Source organism: Rhinopithecus bieti, unplaced genomic scaffold, assembly GCF_001698545.2.
Source record: "Rhinopithecus bieti isolate Rb0 unplaced genomic scaffold, ASM169854v2 scaffold_15838, whole genome shotgun sequence".
NCBI lineage: Eukaryota > Metazoa > Chordata > Mammalia > Primates > Cercopithecidae > Rhinopithecus > Rhinopithecus bieti.
The window spans coordinates 2448793-2464128 of NW_016808928.1; the positions used below are offsets into that span (position 1 = coordinate 2448793).

Here is a 15336-nt window from a genome sequence, read left to right on the forward strand (position 1 = left end):
CCCTCCCTCACTAAACACTGGGCTGGATGGGGACAGAGACGCCCTCCCTCACTAAACACTGAGCTGGATGGGGACAGAGACGCCCTCCCTCACTAAACACCGGGCTGGAGGGGGACAGAGACACCCTCCCTCACTAAACCGGAGACAACTCATTGGAACCCTCTTCTCAACCAGGCCCCATGCTCGGTGGGCCCTCAAGAGTACGAATCCCACCAGATCAGCCGACCTCAAGCCCCTCCCTTGACAGCAGATGGGCTCCTCTCCCCTCCATCCCCAGGGATGTCTGATGGCCCCAGCCTGACTTCAGCCAGAACCCTGCTGGGGAGGCTTGGCGTGAACCCCGTCACCCCCGTCTCTCCTGAGTAATTTCCCATCCACCCTACCCTGCTCCTTGGTCTCACTCCCACTTTCCTGCTGTCCTCAGAGCTGAGCCCGGTTTCTCTCCCCCAGGGATGATCAAAATGCTGTAATCCCAGCATTTTGGGAGGCCGAGGCAGGCAGATCACCTGAGGTCGGGAGTTCGAGACCAGCCTGACCAACATGGAGAAACCACATCTCCACTAAAAATACAAAATTAGCTGGGCGTGGTGGCCCATGCCTGTAATCCCCACTACTCGGGAGGCTGAGGCAGGAAAATCGCTTGAACCTGGGAGGTGGAGGTTGTGGTGAGCTGAGACAGTGCCACTTCACTCCAGCCTGGGCAACAAGAGTGAAACTCTGTCTCAGAAAAAAAAAAAGAAGTGTGTGTGTCACGTGAGAAAAGAAGAAATGCCAGCTATACAGCAACATACTGGGTGCTGGATGTATAGATGATTGTTTTTCTTTTATTTGTCTACATTTCATATACTTTTTTGATTTGTTATAAGAAAATCAAGGTTATCATTTTTTGAAGAGTCTGAACTTAGGGTGTGTTACTCGAACCTGGCAGCAGGTGTCAATGAAACCTTCTTGCACTGCATGGCAGCCTTTCCACCCAGATGCCATTACCTTTCCCTAAACTATCTACTGTCTTTATTCCCAGACTTTGCATTCTTCTGGCCAGACACTAAGGAAAAACAAAGGGAAGCTTCCAGCACCAGTACCATTAACTCATAAATGCTATTTAAAGTCACCCGGGGTGCAAACAGCCAGGTGTGACTTGGCCTCCAGTTACCCATCTGACTTCTTCTTTGGTGTCTGCAATGCTGATTACTGGACACCAGTGTCCAGAGCCCCCACCGTGGCCATACCTGTTGATCTGCAACGTGTGCACGCCATAGTTGCTCTCAATTCTGTACTTTCCCGGTTCAGCCGCCTGGCAAATCAGACTGCCATCTTTGTACCTAAATGAGGAAAACACGTTTTAGTTTAAAGGCAGAGTTGTATTCTGTGTGTGTGCAATTCTGCCCCAGCTCCCCCGCGCCCCTCGGACGTGCTGCTGCCCACTTCTGCGTGTTTCCCTTAGAGCCTCAGGTGGAAGGAGGACAGAGCCCCCAGGGCGAGGCCCAGAGCTCGCACTGGTTTTGATTTCTAAGGCGAGAGCAGCACTTGCCTCATTCAGACTCTCAGGGGATTCCCCACCTGGCAGATCCAACATCTGCTTGACTTTTGTTGGGAATTCAGGACTTGTCATTCCATGAGGAAAACTGGGGCACTGGGTCGCAGACCCACCTACTTAAGCTGCAGTGGAGCTAGTGTCTCAGGGAGTTCTGCGGGACCTAACGCACTGACCCTGGGGAAGGGAAGCTGGCTTTATGGCTCCATCCAGAAGGCAGGACCACATCCACCCCAGCATCTCCACATCATGAGCAGGCGAGCCTCAGCCTCCCAAGCCTGCCTTCCAGAGAACCTCAGCATCCAGCCATCAGCCACAATGCGCCTGGTCTGTGGCTCAGAGTCCCAACCCCGCGTATAAATGCACATAGATATAGGTATAACTTTAGCAATACATGTTGATACAAAAAGGGTCTCGAGGGCTTAAAGATGTAATTCTTCAATTATCACAGCTTGATTAACTGCAGCCCTGCAGTCCCAAAGCTTCAGAGTTTACGCTTTCCACTTATGAATTTTCCATATTGAAAAGCAGACTCTCCAGCTTTGTGTACCTTCAGCAATCATGCATGTGCTCTTGCAAACAGGACAACAGTCATGCTCATTTCAGGGTAGTGACTTTTAAATAAAACCCTCTGGCCAGGCATATGGCTTATGCCTGTCATCCCAGCACTTTGGGAAGCCAAGGCAGGTAGATCACTTGAGGTCAGGAGTTCAAGATCAGCCTGGCCAACATGATGAAAGCCCATCTCTACTAAAAATACAAAAATTAGCCAGGCGTGGTGGTGTACACCTATGGCCCCAGCTACTTAGGAGGCTGAGGCAGGAGAATCGCTTGAACCAGGGAAGTGGAGGTTGCAATGAGCTGAGATTGCACCATCTTACTCCAGCCTGGGCAACAGAGCAAAACCCCATCTCAAAAAAAAAAGCCCTTGAAAAATTTGTTGACTCAATGTCATGAAAATAAAAATGTTTGCATATTAGTTAAAGTGGACGTTCAGAGTTTCTAGAAACATATTTCTGCATAGAGTTTCAACACAAGCAGCCTCCAGCACAGGCTCAATGGCATTTGTCTCCTTAACTGGGGTCTTTCTTAACAAAAACACAGAACGGACTTCTTAACCCCCTAGGAACAGAACCCCTCACCACTGCACAACGGGTGTGGGAAATCCTTGCACGGTAAAGCAGAGCTTCACAGACATCCTCTCCCAGACGGTATGGGATCGCAGCCGCACCAGGATCTCAGGAGCCCTGCTTATCCGCTCTTCGAATGTGTGTCTCTCCCAGGCCAGCTTGTCCTCCATCTGCCCCAAGAAGCAAGGATGGTCAGGTTCCCACACAGCGAGCCACGCTCCACCCTCGGCCCTTCGAGCACCATGCAGACAAGCTAAGATCTAGTCCATGCATCCCAGAGACCCAGCCGCCCTGAGACCCTCCTACCATCTGCTGAATGGCGTATTTGTCCAGCTTGTCGCGGGCCTGGGAGCGTGCCAGGTGGACGTTCTCCTCCATGTGGGCCAGCTCACTGAGGAAGCGCTGTCGCTTGGCCTCGCCATAGGCGGCCACCAGGGATTGGTACCTGCAGGAGCCAAGAAGTGGCCTCCGTTTCAGGAGTCGCAGAGAAAACCACGGGGCCCCTGAAGGCTAGAAAGAGCAGGCCGTTCTCTCCCCTGGGGTTTCCTTAAGTGCATTCAAGAAGAGAACAGGAGAAATGCTACTCCTGCTCATCTGTATCTATTGTCAAGAGTATATTTTGGTGTGTGAATGCCATGCATGATGAAGTTGTAAAGAAGAACATGTATGTGATTTATTAATAAAAAAAGAAATACAGGAGGTGGCGGCCCCAACTTTCTTTCACCACCGAGAGTGCACAATTGCAACCGCTTGGAGGCCCTCAGAGATGCTTTGGAGAATTGCTGTGAGCCACAAAAGACAACAGGCACCCACTCAGAGTCGGGAAGTTAATCTGCTCTCTTAAAAACAGAGACATTTTTCCTCATCTTCGTGTGCCCAGAAACTCGCATGCCACAGATGCTCGGTAAAGACAGGGCACCTCGGGAAATCAGGGAAGCTTTGTGGATTTATCAGACAAAGGGCTTGATGCTTTCCCAGGTCTGAGACTCAAAACTGTTAGGTGCTGCTGGATTAGGGGTGCTTCTGAAGTCAGTTCCATGATTTGAAAATTTAGGAAAATGGTGATCTCCCTTTGTGTGAGTTTTCCTCTGCAGGGCAGCAAATAAAAGCTATGTGTTTTCCTGGGAAGGATGCAGTTTCTGAGGGATTTTAAGACCGAATTAAAGTATTTTGAGTTCAAAAAAAATACAGATAAGAAAAGTCTGAATGCTAAAAATAAGAATAAATAAAGGATTCAGCATCTTCAATCTGTAGGGACTGAGAAATGTCCACATCCTCACGGCTCAGGTGCCATCTTGTGAACCCCACAAATCGCACCCCAACACTGCCAGGCCCGGGCTGCCTCCATGCTCTGAGATGCTCCGGAAACCCTGTGGCAGCTCTTTCAGCCTCATCTCCCTCCCTCACCATCCATCGTGTTCCCAAGGTCTCCCCGAAATTAGGATGCTCACTATTCTGCTGCCGTCTGGGGATTCTGTCCCACTCGCGAGAAAAGCCTCACTGCCATCCCTTTCAATCAAAACTCTATCCTTCCTTCAACGCCCGTCTCAAAGGCCATCTCTCCCGTGGAGCCATTCCTAATTCTCCCCGCTCTGCCTTAAACGCCAGACCTCTTTTTATTTCTCTTAGGGCCTTTATGATTGTAATTTGCATACATTTTATCCTTCCCAGGAGAAAGGATTGACTACTTCTCACTTCTGTATTCCCCAGATTAAGTACACAGAAGATGACTCATAAATACTCAGTAGTCTAAGTTAGGCTGGGGGAGGTTGGTTCCCGAGTGGCAGGGACGCGAAGCTGCACAGACTGCCTGGGAAGGAGGTGGTGGAGGGAAAGGTGGTGGAGCCGGAACGCTGCCTGCGGTACTGTGTGAGCCACCAAGAGGCTGTTCGGCCAGGGCCACACCGCACAGAAAGTCCCAGTGTCGAAGCTGGAGCGGACCACAGGGTCACGGCTGTCCAGAGACATGGGGAGAGCTGTCCGAGACCTACTGCAGGTTGGCGGTAAGGGCTGTCGGAGGCCCAGGGTGCAGGGCCTCTGTCTGAGGTGCTTCCACACCCCACACAGCTCCCATGGACCAGCGCTTCCCCTGCAGCGAATAAGACTAAGGCCTGGTGTGAGGCATTTGGGATGTTCGCAATCAGAATTGCAGAAAAGTCTGCAGCCTCTTCGTACAGAAACGGGGTGGGAGGAACACTAAAATCTAACCATAAAAGGAATGTGGATTTACCTCCTTAGGAATCTGGGATCTCACCTCCCACCTGCCTGTCCCCGCTCAGATCAGACACACTGCCTTTCCCTCCAACGTTTAGGGAACAGTCTCTTTGGGCCTCAGCTGTTCTGCATGCCCTCTGCCTGGGGCAGATTCTTCCCAACCCCTAACGGGCTGGCTTCTGCTCCTCCTGCTTTCAGCACAAAAGTCTCTCCCTCAGAGACTCTCCCGTGGGGCCACCCTCAGATCACAGCCCTGCTGGTCTCTTTCATATGTCCTCATCCTCCTCCTGCACAGCACTTGCCACTGCTGTCAGCACATGCATGTGCGTGTTGAATGACACCAGCCCTGTACTGTGACTCTGAATCCCAACCAAGCGGGAAAATGCCCACTTTGTTCCCCCAGTATCCAGGTACCAGATGCCAGGAGGAATTCTAGGAATATGTGTTCAAGAAATGAGCTGTGGCGTCAGACATCCTGCAGGGAACAAGCCTTCTTACAGGGAGTGAATCCCACTGAATTGCAGGGATCGAGAAGACAAAGTTTGGTCTGTGCCACGCAGCGCTGTGAACGTCTTCTCTTGATGCCATTTACATTTCTATGGGCTCTTTATGTTTGAGTTACAAGAGCCTCAGCTTATTCTTAAGTCAACAGCACCACTATCCTCTAACTCTCTATGATTCAGAATAACTAATTGGTCTGAAATTCCTCCCACACCCAACCCCAAGTCAGGTCATTGAGGAAATATTTCTGCCGGTTGATGATCAGTTGACCGTGACTTCAGCCCACGTGTGCAGAGTAACGTCATTTGTCATGTACTGATTGCAAATGACAAGCCCTGGGACAGGTTGCTTGCAAGATTAGGGGAGGCCCATTTTTCACTGGAACTGAAGGAAGATGACAGAGGGACATTTCCAATGGGCCATATCTTCCAGAAGGATGTGTTGAGTGCCTTCAGAGTGCCGGGGCCATATCTTCCAGAAGGATGTGTTGAGTGCCTTCAGAGCACTGACGTCTCTTCAGTATTTATTTTACACAGGGACATCAGCAGTAACTCACATCAGTGAGCCCACAATTTCATCTTTTGCAAAGGACCCACTTGTCCAGTGCATTAAACTAATATCCACCTTGGGAGGTCGAGGATAAATACATGCTTGCAATGATGCTTGCAGCCCATGAGAGTGGTGAATTCTAATAAGGGCTGGAATCCACGGAGCTGTTCACATCGCTCAGCACGGGGCTCACTCATCCCTCCTGGGCCCTCCTACATGACAGTAATAGAAGAGGCTTCACAATAAATCTCAATTAGTGCTTGCCCAACTCACCGAGATCCCCACGACTTATGTTTACCTTTAAAGGAGGAAAGAATTGATTTCAAAACCACCTTTCCCGTGGAAGACATGCACGTGGGTTAGGAGAATACAACACTGGGGGACTGCTGAAGAAAATCTCATGGAGAGCGTGAGCCGTGGGCTCCACACAAAGCTGGGACAGCCCCTGGGCTTCATCCCCGTCTCTACTATGTACAAGAGGGACTGGCATTTAATGTGAGCATCAGAGGTGCAGTGAGAACATAACCCATCACCAGCCATTCAAATCCCTTCTTTGAGTCAGATTTGGTATTGCAAGAGCATAGCCCAATGTGTTTTAGGACAATTTCCAACAGCCAAGGCTGTCATGAAAGTCCTTGCTGCCGAAACCATATGAATCACAGTAAGCCACTCACTGTTACCATTTTACCAGCGGGGAAATTGAGCAATAGAAAGTTTATGCAATATGTTCAAGGCCACATCAAAGTTTAAATGATAAAAAATAAAATGTTAAGCTCAAGTATTCTATTGTGGCCCCCAAAACCTAAATATAGGTAGAAGAATCCTATAATCAAATCCATCAAAATCTGGATGGTGTTAACGTCTATATTTCAAACAGATTCTTTCACAAAAGACATCTTCACTTTAGAATTCATTTACATGGCAAAATTATCCTATGATATTTTAAAAGTTCAAAATTTTAAAATAAAGGTTAACCTCCTTGGCTATACATTGTTTATGTTCAACAGATGGCTTCATCATTCTGAAACTTCCAAAGTGAAAGATGTTTACTCGAATCTCATTTTTCCTTCAGGTTTTAAGTGCTTTGAAGCTATAGATAAAATTCCCAGAAGTAGCAGGGGGAGATGAGGGAAAAAATATAGCAGGTATAAAACAAGGCATCCGTGAACATTTAACTGTTCACTTCGTCCTTAAAAGATCAAAGCAATATCACCACCTGTTTCTCCGTCATCTGGAAATAATTTTAAGACTGGCATTTTTATTAATCCATCCCGTTCCTATGACATTTAGCCCCATGAGCTGCCTCTGTTGAAATGTAAAGCATGACAATTTATAGAATCCCTTCCCAACTCTTTAGTTTCCACACAACAACTGTTTAAAACCCTGGCTCCCACTTAGGAAGATGACCTTGCTTGAATTTGCAACCCTCCACGGCTGTTCCTGCATAGCTGCAGAGGTTGCAAGTGGAAATTCAGAATTAATCTCACACTGCTACGTCTTGATATTTTCAAGCATGCTTATCCTGCTCTGTGTGGAGAGGGGCTGAGCTTGGCTTAGAAGCCACAGACCCTGGAGCTCTAAGCCCGGCTGGGACATGCGTGAGACATGGAACCCTGAACAGTGGCATGAGCGCTCTGGACAGCAACGCTCTCTTCTGCAAAACGGTGGGAAGCTTGTGCCCAGTGGTTTTCTTGTTTGGATTAATTGAGATAATGATGGTAAAGAGAAGTAGGTGATTGAGAAACAGCAGGGTTCTCCCTCGCCCCAGGTATGGCCTGTGTTCCTCGGTCTTCCCTCTCAGCTAAGGTCGCTCTTCCCTTCCCTCCTCACTGTCCCTCCACTGCGACACCACGCAGGGTACAGGCAGAGTCAGGGAAGCCATGCGCTCACCTGCTTCTGTTCTCCTGCTCCTCCTCTTCCTGCGTGCTCACCCGCTTCGCACAGACTCTGCAGGTGGTTCCTCCCAGGGACGTCTGGCTGGAGGCTCTCTGCGAAGATGACCGTTGACTCAGGGACTTCTGGGAAGATGCCTGGGTGGAGGCTCGCCTTCAGGAACATGGACACAATTAGGAGATGCACGCGCAGGCACAGTAAAGAAATTTATCCTGACACACATCACTTTCTCTCTACACACCCCAAACCACTCATATATGCAGAGCACACACAAGCACACACATGCACAGGCATATGAGAGGCATGCACCTAAACACATATATGCACACATGCACATGCCCACACACACGTGTGCAGCCACACATGCACACATATGCACATACAATATACACATACACACGTGTATGCAAATAAATGCATAAATGCAAGGACATCCCTTCCCACAAGCACATGCACATGCATACACACACTCGTGTGCACACATAAACACACCTACACAAGTGCACACACGCTTGCACACAGGCAAACCAAGCCTGTGTCCCTGTGTGCCCACACCCACATCCACACACACCCGCCCTGGGGTGCTTTCTCCCTGAGCTCACTGTGGCTGGTGCCACCTCCCCTCAGAGCCAGCCAGTGCCGGCCACGGTCCTTCTGGCTCCATGCCAGGATTATATATATCTTGAGGGATTTGAGACACCCCAAGGCTGCTGGGAGGGGCTGCAACTGTTTGGCTTTGTTTAGTACAAGGGATGGCAACTAAATAAAAGTACCCTAAGCGTTTCTAAATATAGGGTGTGGGTGACATGAGGCAGGCACCTGGGCCGCAGAACGCCTGCCCGTGGTCCCTCCCTTTCTTCACTACAGCCTTCCAATCAGCCCATTAAGATTGCAGATTTGCTGCTAGACAAACAGTGTCTATGGGGGCGTGAGCTGCCATCCTGGATGAGGCCATCCCCAAGAAGCTTCCGGAAGGTGCGGCTGCACACCGGCCCCAGAGGCAGGGATTCTTGATTTGGGCACATCCATGATCAATGTAGCAAAATCACTAATATTGCCTCCCATTCCGTCTTTACTTTGCCACCCATTAATTTCTCTCCTACCGACAGCCTTTCCCACTAGTTTCAACCTCATTTATCTTTATTTTGGGTGGCTTTTTAGATCCTAGTTCTGGAAGGCATGCGATGAGCAGTAAAATCAGTGAACTCATACAAAGCACTTCCTGCCTCCCCACCTCAACCAGGAGCTCAGAGCCCGGCCAGCAGGACCTGCCAGGACATGGCGCCAGCTCCACACAATGCGGCTCTGTGGCAGGACCTGGGCACGGGAGAGGCTGCCATCCCTGCTCTCTGACTCCCTGCAAACCCATGCCTCTGCAGGGCTGACAGGACTGGAAAAGCTGTTAAAATCAGACCCCATAATCAAAGCTCTGCACGTCTCATCAGCCAATGTCAGCTTACTTTTTTGACGCATATTCATCCAGCAGGTACCGAGTTTGAATATTACGGTAGGACTGGTCAAAGTGCCTGTGTCTCTTCTGGTAGAAGGGGACGGCCACAAGGGACATCTTGGCGTCCTCCTACAAAGAGAGTCACACACAACACTGAGCTCCCTCACAGGCATCATTCCCAAGGGGAAAATGAACTCCAGTTAATAAAACCCCCTTGGGAAGGGAAAAAACGGAAGATTACATAGCCAGAAATCACCTTAGACCAGCAGTCAGGAAGCCTATTAACTTCCCAGGGATCCAACTTTATTTTTTGTTTTCTTCCATAACAGTTGGAAGATTGGGCTGGTGTTTCATTTAACTGTGAACTCAACAAGTATTCCTAGAACCCCTGGCGTGTTCAGGGCAAAGTTCAAAGCAATGTGAGTGGGAAGGACAAAAAGAATTAAAGCAGATTAGAGAAGTAAACAAACACTTACAATACAAGAGAACATGTGATAAGAACCAAGAGCCTGGGGGAGATAGAAGGTGTCCTGGGAATGGCAGGAGCCAAGGACGGCCGAGTGGCCCACGAGGCAGGTGACATTTGAGAGGAGCCTTGGTGGACAGGCAGGACTGCCAGGCGGAGGTAGGAAAGGAGTCCAGCCCGTGAGCAAAGGTCGGGACAGGAGAATCCAGGATCGTGGGAGATTTGCAGGGGTGTGACCAGAAATCACTCTGGAAAGATACAGCCACAAGCAGAGGTGGCTGGTGTCTGGCTGGGGAGCCGGGAGTTGTTCCACCACGCAAAGGGGGCTGTGGAAGAAGGGATTGGCTGGAGACGCCCCCTGGAATCGGCCGTCTGAAGTCTCGCTGGTTACAGTAGACGGGTGTGGCAGGAGGTGAGCAGGAAAGTGAGGATGGAGCCTGGCATCAAAGCCTCAGGGGTGTGGGGAAATTCGAGAGTGTGGATGAAATTCTCCCCAAACAAGAAATCATCGAGTTCCATTCTTTTCTCTGGGAACTTGCAGCATTACAGGTATTAGACATGGCAATCTGTTGTACATGTTCACCCAAAATACGTAAAATGCCAACATGCTGAGTGACTTGATCATCGCTACAAAGTGATGCAGGGACCGTATTGCTAAATCTCTACAGTCATTAGTTTCCCAAACAAGGTGTGGAAGGACTCACAACCTGAGCTCCATTTTTGACTCTTCTGTTTAAACGAGGAGAATCTGTCCTTATTTAAAGACAGAACTCCTCGGTAAGACCCCATGGCACAGCCCCAGGGATGCCACCCACATCCCGGCCCATGGGAACGAGACTCGAGTGGAAAATGCCAAGGGCTGCTGGGAGATGAATGTGTCGTTGTGCGGATCTCCAGAGTACATGCTAGAAAACCTACCACAACACATAAATTGCCCCAAGGACACTCCTTACGATCTGTTTCCTTCGAACTCTGTGATCTCCGAGAATGACAGTATTGTAGAACTTGGAAAGATCACTAGGGATTATCCAAACTCCTGTTCTACAGGGCAGAAAACAGGACACACAGGCCAGAAAGGAGAAATTCTTCCTCAAAAGCATGTAGAAGAGGCTACCCCTGCCCCAAGGCCATCCTTATTCTGGGCCTTTATTACTCTGCCACACTAACTCTCTCAATATTGCCTCTTAAAATTCAACTAGTCAACCACCAGCCCACCCCGGGAGGGCCGAGCCGTGTTTCAGAGTGTGCCAGCATGCATTCTACTCCAGGGATATAACAGAACGTGGCACCTGACGGAACACAGCAAAAGCATATCTCCTCCACCCACCCCAATACTGAAGGCGGCATCATAGCGCAGAGGTCAAGCGCCCAGGTTTTGACGTCTGGTAGACCTGGGATCGAATTCTGACTCCAGCATTCTGATGAGGCCTGGGTAGCTTCTAGCTCCTCTAGCTCTGGTGTTCCATATTCAATCTGCACCACGCCTGGCACTGGCCCTGGTACCGAGATCGGTAGCTGTCTCTGTTACACTGTGACTGTTATCGTGGTTCAAGAATTCTGCAGACAGGAAAAGGTATCTGAGAAAATCTATGTATTGCTTTACTATTTGAAATCTCCCCAGATGCAGCTCACTGGGATTTTCCAATGAGTTAATCAAGGTGGATCTTCAAGAAACGCTTCCTGCTCGGAAGCCCATTTACACTCTCTGGAGTTCACCAGCAGGGTGCTGGGAAGAGCTCTCTGAACTGAAGCTGGAGCAAGGTTGGGGAAGATGTTTCAGCTTCCATCCAGTTTCCTATCCAAGGTTCTTCTGGGATTGGCCTGACGAATACCAGGCAGTTACACTCCAGCAGACACGTAAACCATCCCCAGTACCTGTTATTGCAGCACAGGCTCATGTGTCATCACAGCATTTACTTACATTTATGTTGAGTTACACCTCAGATGTGTTTGTATTTCTTGGCAAAGGGAAGAGTAAAAATACGACCTATTAGGTCAAAGGAGAAAAAAGAGGAGAATCACGCTGGATGGAAATCGCCCTCCTTAGACCTAAGACCTGGAACAATGTGAAACAGCTCAGGCCTTGAGAGCTCACAGACTAGCTATCCTTCAACTAGTCTGGAACGTCCTGTCCAATGTGTGTGCAGAACCAGCAGCCCACGTATCACTGACTTGACACGCAGTCCTCTGGGCCTGGAAGTCTTCAAACACTTCATGTGTGAGGGGCTACACTTTGTAGTGCTTAGCAAGGCAGAGCTGGGATCAAGTGTGCACACTTCCTGCACTCCTCACTCCAATGGTACCTGACTGTGGGGAGTCTCCCTGGGCATCTTTGGATGGGGGTAATAGGCACTTTGCTGCCTTTATCCCCACGTGTATTCCCTGCTCACTTCATGCTCAGGACCACCAAAATCAGGAGGCTTTGCAGACTCTATCAGCCTCAGTTCATTCCACAAGAATGGCAATTGCCATGTGCCAGCCAAGCCTGAATCAGAACCCTTGGATTTCAACAATGAAAACATCTTAGAGCTCCTGGCTCAGAGGAGTAGCAGGTTCAAGTCTTCTGTGCATTTGACTCCCAGTGCCAATGTGCCCTCCATTCCACCTTTATCAATCTCATGCCCCACCCAGAAAACCAGCAGGACGGCACGTCCAGCCTCACCCACCCTGAACGTGTGTCCCCGTTGCCATCTCTTCACTCCTCGGGGACTTCCCACGTTAGAACCTCCCCAGCGTCCCTCACCCAGCCTGGGCCACCACCTCCTGGCCGGGTGTGATGACCCTCCTGAGTCAGTGGGGAAGCAAATTCCCACAGACTCATCACGTGCTGGGTGCCTGCAGCCCCGGCAGCACAGGTTCCTTCTGTGTGCAGGGAACCCTGGAGAGGACTTGCCAAATGCCCCCTGCAGATCCAGCATCCCTTATGCAGAATGCTCGGACCAGAAGTGTTTCCAATTTCTGATTTGTTTTTCAGACTGTGGAATATTTGCATTTATACTTACTGGTTGAGCAACTCAAATCCAAAAATCAGAAACCTGAGATGCTCACACAAGCATTTCCTTTGAGAGTCACGCCAGTGCTCAGAAAGTTTCAGAATTTAGAGTATTTTGGATTTCTGATCTTCAGATTTGGAATGATCAACCTGTACTATTTATGACACTATAAAGAAAATGGCAGTACCTAGGCCGATCAGCACCCCAATGTCCCTCCACTGCCTACGCAGAAAGCTATTTTCCTTTTTAAGGAACTATCTCAGACGTGTTAAATACCCCCTACACACACCAAAAAAAAAAAAAAAAAAGAGAGACAGAGAGAACAAACAGCCTTTCCTCACAGGGCAGTTTTTGGTGTGAGTCCCTGGGGCTCAGGGGCATTGGGAGGCTGTGACTCCAGTGGGGACCTGCTGACCTTGAGCTCAGGGGCCTCCACCTGCTCTGCTGTAAAACCAGGGGGCTGAGCAAGGTGGCAGCTAACAGTCCCACAGCTCGGACAGTGTGTGTGTAGGTAATCCTGGAGCCACGCTGCGCTGTTAGCACGGACCGTCCCCAGGGAAATATGACTCGCCCAGGTCACCCGCAGGGCCACGGCCGAACCCAGGCGCCAGCTGAGTCTCCTGACAGCGTCCAGCCCACTTTCCACCACAGCCCGGCTCCCCAGCCACTGCCGGAATGCTCCTGACACGTTTAGGAATCATGACACCAGGATGAAACGTGAGCCTGTCCTCCAGTGCAGGGCACTGTGTGTCTGATATCCCCATCCTAATCCTCCTGCGAACAGTATGTGGAGCCCATTCCTCATGTCACCAGATGTGTTTTAATTTGCAAAAAAATGTTTGAAGTACAAAACATTGACTTCCACTTAATGAAGAAAATTGTTGTTTGTACAGTTAAAAATGTCAAAGTCAATAAATACACCAAATTAAGCATTTCTAGAGGGGAAAGGGACTCCCAGACACACAGCGTTGGCCTGTGCCCCAAGTGGCTAAGCCCTTGGCTCCCAAGACAAGTTTTAGCTCAGGACTTGGTTTATTAAATAACGCCTTAAATTATTTTTGTTCCGCACTTTCTTTGAGTCCTGTTTTACTTCTACTTAGAAAGGAATGTGAAATGGAGAATTAGAAAAAGCCAGGTGTTCCCAGCGATGGCAAAACCCCTTCCTTCCGTGTCACCTCTGGTGCCTTCCACATGCAACCACCCAGCCCCACTGTCTTTCTCCAGCAGGTTTCATCAAGAGTGCACCCTGAGAAGGCACAGCCTCTATCAGCAGAATGGAGCTGTGGAAGTCTGTAGGTTCACAGCACACCCAACGGCGCCAAGAAGAAAACAGGCATGAGAACGCTGTCATTTTTGGGCAAGGATTATTCTCTTTCCCATACCCTGGATAATATAGACTAGGTCTAAGCTGAATGACTCTCCACTCTTTTTTCCCTTAAGAAAATGTCCAGTTTTATTATTTCATACTTTTATAAGCCAGCCCTCTCCTCTGGGGAGGCTTTCATTTCAGAGAATCTCATGAAAATTGCAGACATCAGTCCCCTGACTGGGGGCCCCGTGGGGCCATGCGGAGACCAGGGTTAAAATCCAAAGCACACGTTGCAAGGTGCTGGACGGCACTTAGCAAAGACCACGGCTGTGGGAAATAAAATGTTAGTTGAGCATAAAGTCTCGTCAAAGAAATACAGAGCCCAGAACTAATTGCTCTGTTTTCCACGGTAAAGGGTGCCTGTGAGGGTGTGCACTGGCTCTCTCTTCTTGACCCTGAAGAAGAGCTACTTAGAAAATGTGAGTGCAGAAGTTACCAGTCCTCCCCTTAAAGCCACAAATTAGAAAAGGAAAGAAGAGAAAGACACTCACCCAGACAGAAAGGAAAATTGCAAGGAGAAGAGAGAAGCCCTGGCCACCGGCTCACCAAGCCACCCACACTCCAGCCGAGGAAGGCAGAGCTGACTCCTGCAAAGCGCCTGTGCCTCCCTCCAGTTTAAGGTCTGAGGAGCTGCTATATATAGACGTCGGGGCCTGCCTCTTCCCACATCCATGCCCACATCATAAATCACCAGCCTGACCTCAGGAGGAAAAGCTTCTTATACAAATTGAGGGCGGTGGAAATCACGATCCAAACTGGAACGTGTCCCTTCTGAGTCCCAAAGTGCACTTTTCCCAGGAAACCGGGTGTGACACTTCAGCCTCTGACCCAGAAAGAGAAGGCAGGGCGCTGACTTCCCACGCTCCCTCCTCAACTCTACTCCACGAGTTCTAATCCTTAGGCGTGAATCCTCAGACATATCTTCAACCCTTTCGAGCTACAGGTTCCCTGGCACATAAACTGATACCCCCGAAGGAATCTTTGATAATGACGGGGATTTCAGTGAGCATGTGGGCCATTCGCAGGCCTGGACTCCGGAGTTGGGGTCAGCTGTGGCGGAAGCAGGTGCGCAAGCCCACGGGTTTGTGTGCGTGTGTGTGCGCGCGCGTGTGTGTGTTTTTGTGTGTTTGTTCGTTTTTTCATTTCAAGAACGACTCAGGTCTTCACTCGATTGTATCTTAGGGCTATTTTAGCAAGAACTGCCGACCCAGAAGAGGAGCGGTGCCTACTCGGCAAG

At 49.6% G+C, this 15336-nt stretch overlaps 1 protein-coding gene across 1 annotated transcript in view; it reads right to left on the reverse strand.

Moving 5' to 3' along the window:
* MYOM2 (myomesin 2) overlaps positions 1–14788 on the reverse strand; it is a 100511-nt gene extending 85723 nt beyond the window's left edge. The window contains 6 exon segments of the mRNA XM_017887852.1: positions 1230–1322; positions 2677–2834; positions 2971–3109; positions 7819–7974; positions 9282–9400; positions 14591–14788. Of these exon segments, the coding sequence (XP_017743341.1) occupies positions 1230–1322; positions 2677–2834; positions 2971–3109; positions 7819–7974; positions 9282–9388 (653 nt within the window). The 5' untranslated portion in view covers positions 9389–9400; positions 14591–14788.
* Positions 14789–15336: the final 548 nt, after the last annotated feature.